This window comes from Takifugu flavidus, chromosome 11 (assembly GCF_003711565.1).
Source record: "Takifugu flavidus isolate HTHZ2018 chromosome 11, ASM371156v2, whole genome shotgun sequence".
In the NCBI taxonomy this organism is placed as follows: Eukaryota; Metazoa; Chordata; class Actinopteri; order Tetraodontiformes; family Tetraodontidae; genus Takifugu; species Takifugu flavidus.
Window position 1 is genome coordinate 852,551 of NC_079530.1, and position 17,301 is coordinate 869,851.

The window sequence follows — 17,301 nt, forward strand, 5'->3', positions numbered from 1 at the left end:
TGGAGGGAAATAGATGATATTTTGATGGTGAGGCAACAAAGATCTGACTTCATCACTAGAATCTAAAACCTTTAAATAAAAGCAGAAACTGAATGATGGACAACAGGAAAGCCGAAATATTGCAGGCTGCTCATACCTCTGTGTAGACAATAGCTGTCATCCAAAATCTCTTGGTTGGCCTCGGCACAGACAACATCGCCCAAAGGAAAACCAAGATGGGCAGAATGAGGGAGATGACCGAGGCAGTGACCATGTTGTTCAGCACGATGATGAAGTAACAGGCTACTTCTGAGTTGGCAGCCAGCAGGTTGTACAGGGCAAACAGCAGCTTCAGTAGACGGTTCTGGCTTTTGAAGAATGATCTGCTGTCTTCCAGCTCCTCAATGAAGGACTCTCTGCGGTGAGAGATAGGGACGTCATGGCCGCGGCACAGAAAATGAACAATAATGAAGTTTATTTTTTTAAATCCAAAAACCTCATCTAAATCAGTCAGTTACCAGAAATCTTAGCAATAGAACAATTGGTGCACAGTGTAGCAGTTTGTCTTTCGACTGCTGTTGATGTTTTTGTTGATATTTTGGCCTTGGCCCACTCTCGAGTGGTTCCGATCCCACTGAACTGTCACCACTGTAAACCGGTGGTGCGGGAGCTTTTCATGTTTGAACCAGTTTCCCTAGACCGGCCCATGAACTGAGCACAGCTCCAAGCGTTAGTGCGTGTTGGTCCTGAAACCTGACAGGATAACTTGATTCTGGGAGAGTACAAGTATTCTTGTCTTGCTCACCCTTGCTTGCTCGTTTACTTTATGTACCTTTCTGCTGCTTTGATGTGCTTCACAAACAAAGTTGACGTTGAGTTCTTACCTGTCGTCCAGGAGCTCGCTGGCTGTTCTGTTGTGTCTTTGCTGTTTTGATGGGCAGACCAGCAGCTCCATGCTGCTGCTCTGGGCTTCTGGACTCCTGCTGATGGCACTTGCAGTGGGGGGCGACTGCTCTGTCAACTCCCCACTACATACCTCCAAGCAGCTGAAAAGGTCACACAAAGCCAGTTTAGCTCAACCTGTTGACGAGGACTTTAAACCCTTTGATCCAAATGTGCATTTGCATGCAGGAAACAAGCGTGTGTGCTCATGAAAGGGTTAATTGGTGCTGACTAATGCAGGAGGAGTGTTCTCGGAGAACAAGCCCAACACTCTTTCTTCCTGAACCTACCTGTATCCTGCTGATTTTGCTGCTTCAGCTTCACCAAAGACCAGCTCCAGCCTGGAACTGTCCCTGTCTTCAGATAACTTCCCATTGGTTGACTCTGGTGTGTGATGCTGCCAGGAGGAGGACACGCCGGGTCAGCTCTTTAGTGGTGGTGGGTTCTCGTCAAACACAGTTGCTTGCTGAGGTACTCACCTGCTGTATCTTGTGTGTTATGAAGTAGCGTTCATTGCACAGAACGACAGACATTTCTCGGTACTGTTTGGTCAGCAGGTTTAACCACAGAGTCATCCCATCGACCATGGCCAAAACGATGGCCCACAAAAAATGCAGAAGATCTAAGATCCTCTGGACCATCTCACCGTGGGCTTCACACAAACACACAGAAAAAGACAAGAAAGGCGAAGTGGGTGACAATAACAATGACTCAGCGACGGCAGAATCCAGTAAAACCCTGACTGGTTTTTTCATTTGAAGACAGTGACGGCGGTTCAGGACTAACCCTAACCCCAGGACCAGGGACTAACCCTAACCCCAGAACCAGGGACTAACCCTAACCCCAGAACCAGGGACTAACCCTAACCCCAGAACCAGGGACTAACCTTAACCCCAGAACGTGGGATGTTGTACCTCTGTTCACAGAAAGAGCTAAAGTCCCTCTGGTTTAGGCTTATAGTCAGCTATCTAAATAAACTGCTGTTGATATAATAAAAAAGAACTTAAAGAATGAGTGTGACTTCTTACCGTTGGATGAACAAACAAATGAATAGTAATAAATAAATCAACTTAGTGGTCAGAGCTGAAGCAGAAGGTTGGTGGCAAAAATGAACCTACCAGATGGCTTTTCCTCCTCCGGATTATCAGAATCCTCAAACCCATCACTGTTCCCACAGCCTAGACGTGCACACGCACAGACACACACAGTTTTTGTGAACATGAAATTGTTATAAACGTGTTATAAACATACAATAACCAGAACTGCAGCTAAATGTGACTCAAAGAGACTCATTTCCCATCATTCAGACAGGATGGACGGTCACTGTAGAGATAACGTGCACATATTCAGGCCCAATGTGGCTATTATTGTTGTTGTTGTTGATAATTTATCAACAACAATAGTGATAATGATAGTAATGCTAATGCTAATAATCGTAGCAATGATACATCTTGTTTTAAAGGCACCTTTCAGGTCAACTTCCAAAGAACAGCAGAAAACCAAATCACAAGCAGCTGATTTGAGTTGGCTGTGACCGACTGAAGGTCTAAAAAGATGCTAGCAGCAGACACAACGCCCGACGGGACATCTCGTGACGCTTTCATAGCCCGAGATCTGACAGCTATTGAGCTACTGCTGCGCCCCCTCCCAGGAGGAGCATGAATGAAAGCCGCTCGCCAGAGGTGTGAAAGCAGAAATATCTGAATCTGCCAGAGAGACAGGTGAGAGAAATGTGTCGGGAGAGGAGCAGAACCTGGAGTTTGTGTCTGAGATGGTGGCTGCAGACAGGATGAAGCCCAATAAAAGCATCAGACGTCACCCTGTTATCATTTGGGGGGCAACATGAACGAATCGATCTGGGAAGCACTGCAGGTATGAGGAACCATGGTGAAGACGACCTCACTCCTAATCACAACTAACCCTAACACTAACCTTAACCAAATGGAAAGTTTTGTTTTGTCAGTCAAGTCGAAACCCAAAGATATCACAATCTTTTACCTGTTGTGTTTTGTGAGTCCTTTTCTGGTTTCTTAGTCCTTAGATGTCTTTGCAGACTCTGACGTTCTCTGAGAGCTGTTTTCACGCTGCTCACCCATGTTTGGTACGCTAGCTGTAAAAAAAGAAATGAAAATATACATAAATATACTGTGTGTGTGTGTCGAACACGTGCGTATTTATTGTGTCTCACCTGACATGCCGTCTGTTTTGGAGGCTTCTGTTCTTCAGACTGTAACTCTTCTTCATCTTCACTTTCGGATTCAAAAAGGTAATAATCTCCTGCGTGGCGGGCTGCAGGTGAGAGTCAGAAATGTCTTGTTGTCATGATGTCATGTGGGAGAGAAAGATGTTTGTCACACCTGTGGCATGGTCCCACCAGGGGTGATACCCCTTATTCTTCCTCAACTTCTTGTCCATGTGGGGGTCTGTGAGAAGAACATTTATAAATATAGATACCTAAGGTACATACCACAAAAACAATGATATAAACTTCATGATTAGCGATAGGCAAAAAGGAGTCATACCGGCTCCGATGTCACCTGTGTCAACAAGTTCTGCTTCAGGTGTGGAGTGACCCGGGCAACCTGCAGCAGACGAATAAGGGATATGATAGAGATAGCGATAGAGATAGATAGATAGATAGATAGATAGATAGATAGATAGATAGAGATAGATAGATAGATAGATAGATAGATAGATAGATAGATAGATAGATAGATAGATAGATAATAGATAGATAGATAGATAGATAGAGATAAGGGATTGTTGGGATTCTACGATGCCAGGGGGGACGTGCAACGATGTGGGAATTCTTTGAAACGTCTACTCTAAAACGCAGCTCGGTGGCCCAGCAACTGCTGCCACCATCAGGGACTGAGGAGAACCACACCGGATCAGGGGGGACACGTCATCATCCCAGCCTTAGTGGGGCTGAAGAGCAACTTGCATCTGAGAAGAAAGATCTTCACCAAGGAACCCTGGAACCCCTGCAGGCACCTACCCTAATATCCTTTAGCACATATTACGGGTGCAACACTGAGGACAGTTGCCACTGAGACGTGGACGCTAACATATCTGGCACTCTTTGGGGCATTGACCTACGTGCCCGTGAGGTTGACTTGTGCACGAGCTCCCTGCCAGGTGTTGGTCATGTCCAGCCCATCATATTTATGATCTTTTCCAGGACACCTGCCGCTGTTTTGCAGCCGATTGCTGGAGGCTGCTGTGACCATGACCCGTTCTTTCTTGATTAAAGTACCGGTCATGCTCGGGCTATGACCTTAAGCAGATAAAATTCAGTTCCAGTTGTCTTAATATGTGGAGAATGTCCACATTTTCAACACTGTCAAGTTTTAAAATCTTGTAAATTTGATTAAAATTGCTTTGTTTTGGCTTCAGCACTATTAATTAAAGAACCTCTGCTATGCCCTGATTGAGATGTAATTAATTAATATCTCAAACACAATCAAGAAGCATGTCAGGTGGCCTCATATCTTCAGCCATATAGAGCAGAGTATCATCAGCATAATGACTGATGCCTCCTGAGGATGTCACCAAATGGGAATATTTAGAGATTAAAAGAAAGGGGCCTAAAATAAAACCTTGGGGGACCACATTGATCTACGCTACCAAAGCAGCAATTGTTCCTAAAAAAAAAGGTTTGTATCAATTAGATGCAGGTAGATAATTGTTCATATTTTTTAAAATCTAAGCTAATCTTCTTCAGAAAGGGTCTCACCACTGCTGTTTAGAAGTTAGCAGAGACGACTCCAGTCTGGGTTAGATTAAATTAGATTAGATTAGATCTAATGGCATCAATCTTACCTTTGAATTGGTCTACAAAGTGCTGACAGAGTGACATCTGGGCTGGAGAGGACTGACCAACATCCAGTTTACTGTTTAAATCATTGACCAATACATCACCCACGCAGCGACAAAAGGAGGAGGGGCAGGAAAGTCTCCTCATGGTTCTCACGGGGGCAACTAAAGCCAGTGGCAGCGTGGCTGTGAGACAGGACTGAGGCAGCGCCAGAGGACACATCGAACAACAAAGTTCACTAAATCAGCAGTTATCTTCATCTTCATCATCATCATTATTATTATTTGGATGTAAGTGGGGTGAAAGAGTGATGAGGGGAGGGCAGGGAGGCGGGGTTGACACAGGAGGAGGTCCAGTGGGCTGCCTCCATGTGCATGATTGGCTTCCTGACACACCCACTCCTCTATACGATCCTAGCAACGTTGCCATGGTTACTGAATATTACCTGCCGGTAATTAGCTGAACAAAGAGTTAAGCTAGACCCCATCAGCTTAAAAAGGGTCGGTCAGATCCTAAACAAACTAAAATTGTCAATAAGACCGATATCATGAGTTTTACAAGTCAGGTATTGAGGACGGGGATGAGGCTAAAAGACCCAGCTCCATGGGACCAGGAGGTGGCGCTGCTAAAAACAAGCTTCTTAATTGTGTGTAGTCATCCCTGGAGCCTGAGCTCCACCTGCTACTAACTGAGGAAGTGTTTTCTGGGTGTAGCCATCTTGCTGTAGTGACTGAATTTCTCTAGTTTATGACTGAAAGTAGCATCTACCTGCTCAAAAGTTGTTCACAGGAGACTGGAAGGACCTACTGGAGGCTTGGGCTGAGGAGGAGGGATGGTGGGAGGGACCAGAGTGGAGGCAGGACGGCTGTTGTTGAACATGCTAAACCCCTGAACCTGTTCAAGCTGTGAATACAGTTGCTATTGGCACATCGTGGAACACTGAGCCACAAGCTTCATGGGGCCTAAAAGTGCTGCGATTCCACTCAGAAGCTGCCACTCCGAACATTTCATCTACACATTTAGAGTATTAATGTGTGTGGTTTGTGCACGACTGTGCACAGTCACTGGTGTCTCTGCGGGCCATCGTTAGCCATACCAGCAGTGTCGGGTTCTGAGGACTCGTCGCTTCCTCTCAGTCCAGCTCTGTACTTCTTCTGTCTGCAACGAATTCTCTGCATTCTGAAAACATTTAAGGAGACAAAAAAGGTCATTTTTACTTTGTATTTGAAACAACAATTGTTACACAGTAATTCAGCACTAGTTTGATGTTACTCGTCAGTTCATTTCCACCAAATTTAAGCCATAGAATTAGACGTATATTAAGAAACACTCAACATTATCTTTTTACTACATTATTCACTTTGTTCTTGTGACCTACACATTTGAATATGTAACTATTTTTTAAAATGTAACAACTCTTACACATAACAAAGTTGATGCTAATGAAGCTAATAGATGACTCCTGAAATATAACAAACTATAAGTTAAGCTCAATAAAATGATATACCATTTTGTAAAGTGAATTTGATTGTTTTTCAGCATTGAGGCTATATTTTGCGGGCCTTAGCTAAACCAGCCAGTGGTGATAAGTGGTTCCTCTCCACATTGAGGTCACAGCCTGTGGCCACGGCTGGGGTGACCTTTTTCAGATTTACAGTTGCTGGTCTTCATCATAGCTGGTCCACTCTTGGGTACTAATTCTAATGGTCCAGGTTTCTATTTCAGCCCAAACACAATAAGTTGCTGCACAATTGCAATGCAAAGTTGTCTTTGTTACTTTGAACACTTACGATCTTTTGAGCTGAGACAGAGATTTCTCCTCAGCTTGTTGGTAGATATTCGTGTTCTTCACAATACTGGCTTTGAAGAGTTCAAACCCCCTGGATCAGGAAACAGAGCTTTTATTAGACTCGACACACGCAACAAGAAACTACACAATTATTACAGACAGAATGATGCTGAAACCAGGAAAGATACGAGAGGTTGAAGTTTCTGCTATCTTTCTATGTCAAGAAAATAACATATAAAATTGGAAAAGTGAATTTGGTGCTCGCTGCCAATATATACCTGCTTGTTTATGTGTGTGTTTATTGGAAAAGCATTTCGAGTTGATATATGTGCTTTATCATATGACATTCTGCTTTAATTAAAATTAAATATATCAAACGATATAAAACATCCACTCTTGCTGTCTCTAAACATCAAATTTTTTAATGTCACTAGCTCTTGTTAAAATTATTGCAACTACATAAAGTGTAATGTACAAATAATAAGTAAGTATCGCATATATATTAAAAAACTAATATATTCCGGATAATAAATATAACTGTATGTAGTAGAGATGGTGGTTGGTTGAACCCTTGGAGGAAAACCACACAGCTCTGGTACCCAGTCACTAAAGATCAAAGCTGGGAAATATAACGGATCCCATAAAAATGAACAATTCATTCGTTGTCTTATGGCAGATTAAACACACAAGTAATCCATGTTTTACCTGGAGGCTTGTTTAGCAGAAGCCTGTAGCTCAGCGACAACATGTAGGAAGTAGAAACTGAGAAAGACCCTCCTCTGAAGCAAGAGGAAGAAGAAGCAGATACTGTCCCAGAGAATCCCGGCCTCTCCCACTGGGAGACTGCAGTTCTTGTCATTCGCTGCTTTTGCTGTCAGATTAAAGACACACACACACACAAATTTCAACACACATTTTATGGGCTACAACAGTCATCTTTTAGTTGAATGGAAACTCTTTGCTGGGGCAGGCTGGTCTTGGAATGCGTTCATCTCTTTCACAGAACAGAAATTAAAGACGCAACGTTTTGTCAGTTGGTCCAACGCAGATTGTATGGGACATGTTCCAACACCCCACAGATGCTGGGGCACCATGGACCCAACTGGGACACTCTGGACCCAACTGGGGCACCGTGGACCCAACCGGGACACCGTGGACCCAACTGGGGCACTGTGGACCCAACTGGGGCACCGTGGACCCAACTGGGGCACTGTAGACCCAACTGGGACACCGTGGACCCAACTGAGACCACAGAGTGAGCCTCCGAAGGTGCTTTCACATCCAAACAATATAACTGAACAGATGTATGTGCTGCTGACCAACTGGCTGCAGCACAGATACCCCTCACAGATACCCCTCACAGATACCCCTTCAAACCCTTTCATCAGTCCACAGTATCTTATTCCAAAATGATATTGGCTTGTCCAAATGTTCTTGCGCATCCCTCAGGCGACTCAGTTTGTGGCGACTGTAAAGAAAAGGCTCCTTCTGCATCACTCTTCTGTGCAGCCCTTCCTTGTGCAAATTGTGCTGCATTGTTGACCGATGCACAGCGACACCGTCTGCAGCAAGATATCCTTGCAAGTCTTTGGAGGTGGTCTGTGGGTTGTTCTTAACCATTCTGACCATGTGAAATCTTTTGGACATCTTTTTGGAACCTTCCCCTAAACCATAATGCTGGATAATCTTGGTTTTGAGCTCATCAGAAAGTTGTTTTGAGGCTCCCATGTTGCAGCTCTTCAGAGCAGAGTCAAACAGAATGAGAACTGGCTTTTGGCCACCTTAAATACCTTTTGTCATCAAGTTCAAGGCTTAACGAGCTCACCAAACCTACTTTGTGTGTCCAATTATCTTGTGATGATTAGTTCCAGGCCATCAAAGCAACAAAATGACAAGGGTGCCCACATTTTTGCACAGCCTATTTTTTACATTTGATTTAATTTCATACTATGAATACTTAATCTGTGTTTGGAAATCAAGCTAACACTTGGCTCTTATGGGCAAATGAAGGACATGCCACCAAGATGATGTTGTGTGAAGTCAGAGTCCATTATTACACAACCTCAGAGGGGGTGCCCAAACTTTCTCATACCACTGTATCTCTAGCCGCCATGATCCAGAAGGGAAGCCTCCGCCTGCCCCTGGCTGGATTAGCAAACCAAACAACTAGTCACATAGACCCACACCTTGGGTTTGGTCTACATAAATATATACTCACAAGGCAAAAAATGAAACCTCCTCTGAAACAAAGGGAGAAGTTTAAACGGCAAGGACGTTTCGGCTGTGGCCATAACTTGAGGCAATATATCCCATTTAGATAAAGTATAACCTTAAATCTATCTGGAGTGAACTGGGTACAAGTGGGATACATGGACAAAGCACGAAGGTTGCTCACTGGCTTAGCAGAAATCAAAGTGAGAAGTCTTCTATGAAAGAAACCTCAAAGGAAACAAAGCCCCAAAATCACATGTGGGAACACAGGGTTTAGTTCCAGGTCACAGCCTGTGGACTCCTTCCAGGAAGCACACGGTAAGATGTTTAGTGCCTGGCTTCACGCCACTGAAACTGTCACGGCAGCAGATATGGCTGCCAAAAAGACTTTAATGGTAAAAAAGGGAGAGCCCTGTCCAGCAGCTACTAAAGGAATGTTAACACATCCAAAATCATTCCCACTGAGGCGCGAGAATATTTCTGTCCTCATCCCACTCTTCAAATGCTTAAAAGACCCTAATAAATGATGTCCTTGTACTCTGACCCACAGCTAAGTTGGGCCTCTTAACAGGTTACAGGGAACTACCCAAAGAAGAGGAACAAAAATGGGTATGGATCTAAACATATATTGTGGGTCAGCAAAGCACTTACGGTCATAGTATCCATTGACTGTGCAAACCAGGCTGAAGAGCTGAATCACCCAACAGAAGCCATTCTGCATCGCAGAAACAAACACGCACGCCAGAATCTGGAACAACAGCGGCGAATGCATCGTTACCTCCCCATTATCACAGCATCATCATTAACAAGTGCATATTAACGGGTGTCAGAATTTCAGCAGGGAAAAATGTTGCACAGAAATGTAAACCAGGGCATAGAAGAGTGTATGTGTTATAGTGCTTTGACATTATTGGCTGTTTAGGGTCCAAACCAATCAAAGCTAAGCCTGTTGGACTGTAAAGGCTGGAAGTAGAACTGATTTGGGAAACCTCTGTTGTCTTTATATCATACTTACTGATAACATATTTTTGGATATAATGACTGCCACATTATAGATGATGAGACAGTCCCACAGGTTGAGGCGGGTCCTGCAGGGCTTGACCAAGAAATGAGTCCCGAACAGAAGGAAAAAAAAACAGGCCAGGAGGTATCCAAGCCCAAACACCGAGATTCTGGTTGCTCCAGTAATGAAGACCACTGACAGCACAAACCAGAACAAGTGTCGAAACACCAGAACTTTAGCCATGTCCAGGTAACTCCTGCAGAAGATCAAGGGAAGAGACACATAGTCAGGCCATTTCATAGCTTCATAGCAGCTATTACATGTGTAAAAACCTTCTTATACTACTAATGCTACTTCCAAAATACCTGCAGTTGATGAAATTTGCTGCCGGATTACAGAGTCGACCGTCCACGTCTTCTGGGTCATCTACGTTCTCTCCTGCCAGAACCGTCCACTCCCTTGTGCGCTCACACTCAAACACCTTCCACTGCTGGGACGCACACATCAGCAACACAAAATCCGCTGTTGACACAGGAATGAGAATGATAAAACGAGATGATCTCTACCACCACCGAGGCACCTGGCAAACTATAAAACTCGTGATCAAAACAATCCTGTCAGACCTCCAGGGCCAGACCCAGGTTACTGGCCCAGGAGGCGTTCAGAAGGCAGCGTCAACATGGTTTTGCCTTCGTACCCACCAGCCTTTGGGACTTTCATCTGCCCGTCCTCTCGCTAAGATTCCAATATTCATTTCTTTAGACATTATTACATAACAAGACAGGTAAGGCCAATAGGGCAAAAGCATCTCCGTGATGAGATCCAAGCACATATTCAGGGTTGGCATGACAACTGTGAGACCTTCTTCAAACATACCGATGAGGTTTCTGGAGTTAGGTACTGTGTAAAAGTCGGGCAGATAGATCCATTTTATAAGAGCTGAGTTGATCAGGACTGGAGTCTTCCATCTCCAGGGGTACTCTACAGACAGACAAAGACAGATACAACAAACTCAGTACACTCCTGGGCTGAGGTGTCCATCTTAATGCCAGTGTCTAAAAATGTCTGTATTTGTGAGTGACTAAATTACTTAACAGTCAAATTCATCTAGAACCTGGTGGATATTGTTAGAGATGATCTTGATGGTACTCACCTATGCACAGAGCGGGCGGTATGCCTAAACACAGCAGATACTGGTAGATCATGAAGACAGACAGGAAGACACAATAGCTGGGCCAGACCCTGGCAATAGCTGCCCGCCGGCGCTTCGACAAGATGACCACCAGCCAACAGCCATGGATTATCATTAAGAAGTTCATCCTCTGGCCAATCACATTCACCATCATCAGGAAACAAATCTGCGGATAAAGAGTCGGTGTTGGGGTTCCTCATCTGACTGGACCTACATTTAGTGCTCCAGACCATCATCATGGTGGTTGGTGTCATCATCATATACCTCTAATCCAAACTTGTAAAAGGTGTAGTTAAGCAGGTACTTGAGGCAGGGGATGAGGCCCTGGTCCAGAGTGTCCCTTGTGGCGGTGGCAAACAGAGTTGGGATGGTAGGAGGAGACTTTTGGAGCTGGCGGTAGTGGTGAGCTTGGTGACGGTAGACTGTAGCCTCGAACACCAGCATCATCAGCAATAACAGGTGACTCTGTTGGAAAGCAAGAGGTTCTGTTTCCATCATAAACCAATAAAAGATCAGATACATGATCCTGAAGGTGCACCCCTGGAGCACCCCCTCCAGCTATGGAGAGAATCAAAATGAATTTGACCACTGACATCAAACACAACTGGCACATTAAATATTGGAGGAATTTTCATTTTAATTGCTTTAATTTTAATTCCAATAGATCATAGAGGAAATTCTGATCCTCAGAGCTCCGCCAGAGCAGGAGCAGCCCTCTCCCATCAAAAAGCTCTTGAAGACACAGGTCTTCTGAGAACTCCTGCTCTCCTCTCTCCTGATCCCTCTTCTCTCCCTCTCTGCAGCTCTGCTCTGGTAGTTGGTAGTTTAGGACTGTAAGCTAGCAGTAATGGCTTGATTGTGTCTCTCCTAAGTAACTTTAGACGACAGCGTCGGATAAATGACTGCAATGTAAAAGGTAAACGATCGAGAGGCGTCAGATCTGAAAGTGTAGACAGCCGCCTCAAAAACATAATTTCATACTAAATGAAAATGTTGTCTGAGCAAAAGGAAGAGCAGATGAAATGAGTCCTTCTCTTTTGTTCACTTTAATACGCGCTATATCCACCCTTTGTTCTCGTGTTTTGGTTGGATGGATGGATAAATGGTGGATGGATGGATGGTGGACGGATGGTGGACAGAGGGTGTCACACTCTGTTCCAGCCCATGGACTCAGTTCTTTTCCACTGCCCTGCTCACACCAGACCCTCTGATCACCACACCTGCTCTCAGTCACTGATCACACACCTGCCCTCACTCATCAATCAGTTCACCTACCAGTATATATTCTCCAGCCTCACACTCACTCGGTGCCAGATTGTTCTCTGCAATGCAAGACCTTCCAGCGTTTACCTGCCTGTCTTCCCGGAATCGACCCTGCCTGTTCTGCCTGACCCCCGGTAAATGAACCCTGTCTTCTGTTTTGACCACGAGCTCAGCCAGTCTCCCTCTGGATTGTTTGCCTGATTCTGCCTGCCTCGACCAAGTCCACTGCCCCGCTCTCGAACTGTCCGTTGTTTGCCAGATTGCAGTTAATAAACCTGTTAACTGATCATCAGTTCTTTGCCTGTTGTGTACTGCACTTGGGTCCATACCATACCCGTCACAGATGGAGGACAGGCAGGGACAGACGGCTCTTGGACAGGGTCGTGGGTGCACTTACCTGGCTGTATCCCAGGATGGTGGCGTCCTTCCTGATACCGAACCATCTCGCAGGGTCCACCGGCTCTTTATATAGAGAAGAGTCTAATATCTCCTCTGGTGAAAGGTTCGTTTCATTTGATAAAGGCTATGAGAAGGAGAGAACAAACTTTAACATCAAAGCCATCAAAGCAGCCGTTATAAAGTCCGTTAAACAATATCACTTTTATCACAACTGTTCGGTATTCATGTCCTCCTGCATTCCGGTCAACTTTGATGTGTTGGGTTTAAAGGAAATGCTTCTAAAAACTGGACAGTTCATCTGCTCCAGACATGTAAAGCGTGCACAGTTTAGCGTGTGTGTGCACGTGTCTGACTTACCTTGGTGCAGTTACTGGAGTACTCTACGGGGTTGACAACACTGAGCTGGTACAGCATTTTACACACGATGATGACACAGACCCAGACTGTGGACAGACAGGAAGTCATGGGCCTGAAGGCGCTGTAGGGCGTCGCCAGGGTCCACAAGACCACCAGGACCAGGTTCATCAATGATGGCTGCAAACAGTGCAGACATTGGTCATAAAGGTCAGAGTTAGAGATTCTTCTTGACTGCATCTGAGCACAGTAAGGATCCGTCAGAAGGCCGATGTAGACGTGGAAGAAGCTAAACACCCCTTGAGGTTCTGGCCTGGAAATCTCAGTAAAAGATGGACATCACATATCAAAAAATGAGCCAGGCAAGAACCAAAGGCTGTCAAGAGTGGGCTACTGTACCTCTTCAAGGGCCACCCACACAGCGAACAGGGCCACCATCTTTGCAATGTGGAGCTCCAGAAGCCTCCAGACAAACTCTTGAACTTTAGTGAGAGTGTCAGAGAACCGTCTGGACAGAACCAGTAACCTGTCCATTACCAGACCCCACTTACTGGGCGTGAGCTCCACTAAAGGACAGGGAAGACAGAAACACAGCTGCTGATTTAGAAGTGTAAAAAAGAGAAGTGACCTTGGATTTACCTTCATCATCAGAATCCTCATTGCTAACAACCAGTTCCTCCTCTTCATCATCGGAGTGAGGAAGCTCCGTCCTTAAAAACTTCTTCTCCTTCCTGATGGAAGTTAGATACACGAGTAAATACATAATGAACAATCCATCATTTGCTAAAAGTGAGAGCGGCTGTCAACGTCGGCATTCCAAACTCTTTGTAGGGATTCGTAACCTGTAGGAAAGGATGGAGATACAGACAATAACTCCGTTGGGCCTGTTGGGGAATCAGCAGGTGGTCCACAACTTCTCATCCATTCACTTTTCAGTAATAACAGAATGGAGTGCTGCCTAATTTTAGAGGTAAAGACTCCATCCAGGAGCTGGGTCACTCCGGGAAGGATGCACCTGTACCTTGGTAACGGCGTAACGTCCTCTAGGTCGGTGATTCGCATGAAGGGTTTGTGGAAGTAGTGCAGCTGCAGAATACAGGCCAGCAGGAAGAAGCCCGGAATCAGAATGCTGGTGAAGAGTTCCGATAGAGCAAACGTCTCCAAACCAATAGCTTCTAACCTGCAAGCAGGTGGGAGAGAACACCACCAATGACAGTGGGCACCACCAACATCGTGATAGTAGCTACTGGATCAGCACTCGGTCTGATGAGAGTCCTGTTTGATCCTCGACAAACTTACTGTTGTTCCGTGAAACCAGTAAAGTTTCTCCAGTATCCAGGGAAGTCTTCAAACTGGTACGTGTAGATGGAGATGAGCACCAGCATGGTGTAGGCCACGACAAGCCACCAGAAAAGCTTCAACAGACGCCTCCATAGAGAGTAACAGACCTAAGATTAGAATGTCAGCAACCATTAGCACCTCACTTTAAAGTTTGAGCTTCATTTGAACAATAATTATTTCACAGTTTGTGTATTCGAGGTCGTCTGAAATCTCGTTCCTTCCCTAGAAAAAGGTTAAAACCCCCAAAGACTTTAGCTATGGTCTGTCGTCTTTCATTTCTGTTGCCCAGTTTCCAAAGTTGTGTCTTGATAAGAGAATTATTGAGACGAGCATGAAGGGACGCCACATGCAAATATTCCTTTGGTACAGGTGTCCTCCACCCACCAGTCCTACCTGATACAGACAGAGGCAGATCAAGAACATCAGCATGTAGACAATCTTGTATCCAACAAGTTTCCCAGCAAACGACACCATGATGAACATTCCTCCACACACAAAGATCCAATATTTGGCATAGCAGCTCATCACCAGGGCTCCCACAACCTTCAGCACCGGTTCCTTCTCACCTTTCGCCTCTGAAGACATGAAGACAGCAGTAGTGTTATTGTGTTACTAGGGTAAATTAATAAACGTGCTTTTATGAGGAAGTTCTTCCAACTTCTGGTGACTCTTTTCCTCTGAGGATACAAAGTGTTTGAGATTTGGTGGAATCTTTGATGTACAGCTGACCTGTCCGGACATCTTCTAGAGGTGTGACCACTTTTCTCTTCTTGCTGAAGTTCTCCTTCACTGACTGACGTACAAGCAGCCAGAATGTCAGAGTGAAGAGAACCTGTAGACAAAGACGGACATTTGAAGAAACCCTTAAACTGATGCACTTCATGAAGAGCAGAAAGAACCATCCCTGAGTGAAGACAGGAAGTGGCATCGATTCCAGGATGTTTGAGGATTTCTCCATAATCATGGGCCATTCTTCATTTAGAGAGTTCTTTAAACCTCTGAAAGTCCATTAGCTGAGGTATTACCTGAGGTATTAGCTGAAGTATTAGCTGAAGTATTAGCTGAGGTATTAGCTGAAGTATTAGCTTGGTCTGAGGTTGGAGCTTCATTTTAAAGCTGAATGTTTGGACAGACTGTAATTGACAAACACATGAGGTCAAGACTCCTAAAAATCTCCACCACAGAAAACGGTGTCCAAGCCATCAGCAACGCTACAGCAGGACGAGTGAAGAGTGGTTATAACCTGATATAGCGAGGTTAACAGTCATGTGTTGAGAGGTGAGAGATGAGGAACTCAGGAATTCACCTGAGCCCCACCCTGTGGTGGCCCTGCTGCGTACAACTTTAGCTTTCTTCACATCTCAATCCAACATTGATGAAAGAGACAAAGACACATTTTCTGGAACTTTAATCATGTGAGACAAAGACGTCTTTGAGATGTCCACCATGTGTCACAATGCTAAAAAAGGGTTACTTAAAGAAACATGTGGAATATAAAAGTACTCTTTATCCCGTCTTACCATAGCTCCCAGCCTGAGACAGGGGTACTTGGCTCTATCTAGTCCCAGCTGGTTGAGTCTCATGGTTCCTAGTGTGGTGGGTAATTCAGGCTGGAGCTCAATAGCCCAGATGTACTGCAGACAGCAAAGAGCCAGACCATAAAGCAGGATGAACGGGGAACACAAGGTGGCGGCTTGACGCCTGCGAGAGAACACAATGAGAGATATTAAAACTGTCAATAACCATCAGCAGCATCATCCTCAACAATCCAGGGGGGCTCAAACAAGCTATCTGGGCTGCCTGTTGGAAAGTCGAGGGGCCCCGGCTCCAAAGAGCCGTCACCTTTAACCTCTGACCTCCACTTTGGAACACCCGGAGGGGCGGTATTAAAGACGACCACGTAGTTTAAAGGAGGATGTCGTCAGATGTCATAAACCAGAGGCAAATTCTACTTAAGCAAAGATGCTTAAGTAGAATTTTGAGAACAACTCAATTAAGCTGCGATAACGACCTCCCCTCCAGCAGCTCCAGCAGATCGCTGCCTCCTCTGTGACCTCCTCTGTCGAGGAAAAGGTTTATACTGCTGCTGTGGACCTGCAGGAGGTTGACCAGTGTGGGACAAGCGAATAATAAAAAATAAAATGTAAATATTCCCGAGTGTGAGCTGATCATATAAACGATCAATACAGTTCAAATACTTTGATCCGCTCCGACAGCAACAGCAGCTCCAGGCTGCAGAGAGCTGAGGATGGTCAATGTGGGAGAACCTTGGAGGAGTTTTCCGGTCTAACAGAGGCCCCTTCAACAAGGTGATCAAATAATCCTAAAATCCAGATGGATCTAAGTCTTTTTATTCGGTAATAAAGCGGTAATGAAACAACAGATGCCAACAAGGCTAACGTAATAAGATTAGAGAACCTGAGCTAGCGTTAGTGACCTTCACCTTGGTGCACCATGAGCAATATTAGCAGGAGTACCTTGTGCGCAGGATCCAGATGAGACAAGCCCACAGTAGTAGCACAAAAGTCAGCCAGCTGTGGTACATGATGCTCCACACCTTCACAACAGGGAAGCACAGACCTTTTAGTGTCAGTAGGGCTCCAGTGGTCTGTGATGCTGGTCCTTACCATCATGGCGATGAGAGCAGAGATGTAGCTCTGCTGCATGATCACCCTCCCCAGCAGACTGAAGGGGCTCTCCCTGGGTGGGTGACAGGAGCCTCCTGTCAAGAACAACGACACCATGACGAGACTGTCCCACTCACTGAGCGACTCTCTCCAAAACTTCTGTGTGTGGTGTCGAGAACGACGAGTGAGGAGCAGAACAATAACAACTAGATGTTCCTCTATAATCCAGTAAAGCACTAAAGTCCCAGTGATGACCTGGCCTGAGCGGAGACACCTGCTGACGTCACAGTGAATGTTGAGAGAGGAACCCTGGTCTACATGTCAGCAACTCAAAAAGGTTCTCTAGGACCAGTGTTGAGGGGCCCACATCCATCCACAACCACA

The 17,301-nt window shown here is 45.2% G+C and overlaps 1 protein-coding gene across 1 annotated transcript in view; it reads right to left on the reverse strand.

Moving 5' to 3' along the window:
- Positions 1 to 17,301, reverse strand: part of piezo1 (piezo-type mechanosensitive ion channel component 1) — a 42,921-nt gene that overhangs the window by 11,614 nt on the left and 14,006 nt on the right. Inside the window, 29 exon segments of the mRNA XM_057048050.1 lie at positions 137 to 395; positions 864 to 1,025; positions 1,212 to 1,318; positions 1,401 to 1,573; positions 2,040 to 2,099; positions 2,920 to 3,031; positions 3,110 to 3,210; positions 3,279 to 3,344; positions 3,444 to 3,503; positions 5,835 to 5,917; positions 6,529 to 6,618; positions 7,233 to 7,398; positions 9,390 to 9,486; positions 9,754 to 9,997; positions 10,107 to 10,263; positions 10,618 to 10,722; positions 10,895 to 11,099; positions 11,198 to 11,398; positions 12,594 to 12,719; positions 12,953 to 13,129; positions 13,349 to 13,515; positions 13,589 to 13,680; positions 13,971 to 14,129; positions 14,249 to 14,397; positions 14,684 to 14,865; positions 15,020 to 15,122; positions 15,811 to 15,991; positions 16,768 to 16,847; positions 16,918 to 17,012. Coding sequence (XP_056904030.1) covers positions 137 to 395; positions 864 to 1,025; positions 1,212 to 1,318; positions 1,401 to 1,573; positions 2,040 to 2,099; positions 2,920 to 3,031; positions 3,110 to 3,210; positions 3,279 to 3,344; positions 3,444 to 3,503; positions 5,835 to 5,917; positions 6,529 to 6,618; positions 7,233 to 7,398; positions 9,390 to 9,486; positions 9,754 to 9,997; positions 10,107 to 10,263; positions 10,618 to 10,722; positions 10,895 to 11,099; positions 11,198 to 11,398; positions 12,594 to 12,719; positions 12,953 to 13,129; positions 13,349 to 13,515; positions 13,589 to 13,680; positions 13,971 to 14,129; positions 14,249 to 14,397; positions 14,684 to 14,865; positions 15,020 to 15,122; positions 15,811 to 15,991; positions 16,768 to 16,847; positions 16,918 to 17,012 — 3,959 coding nt within the window.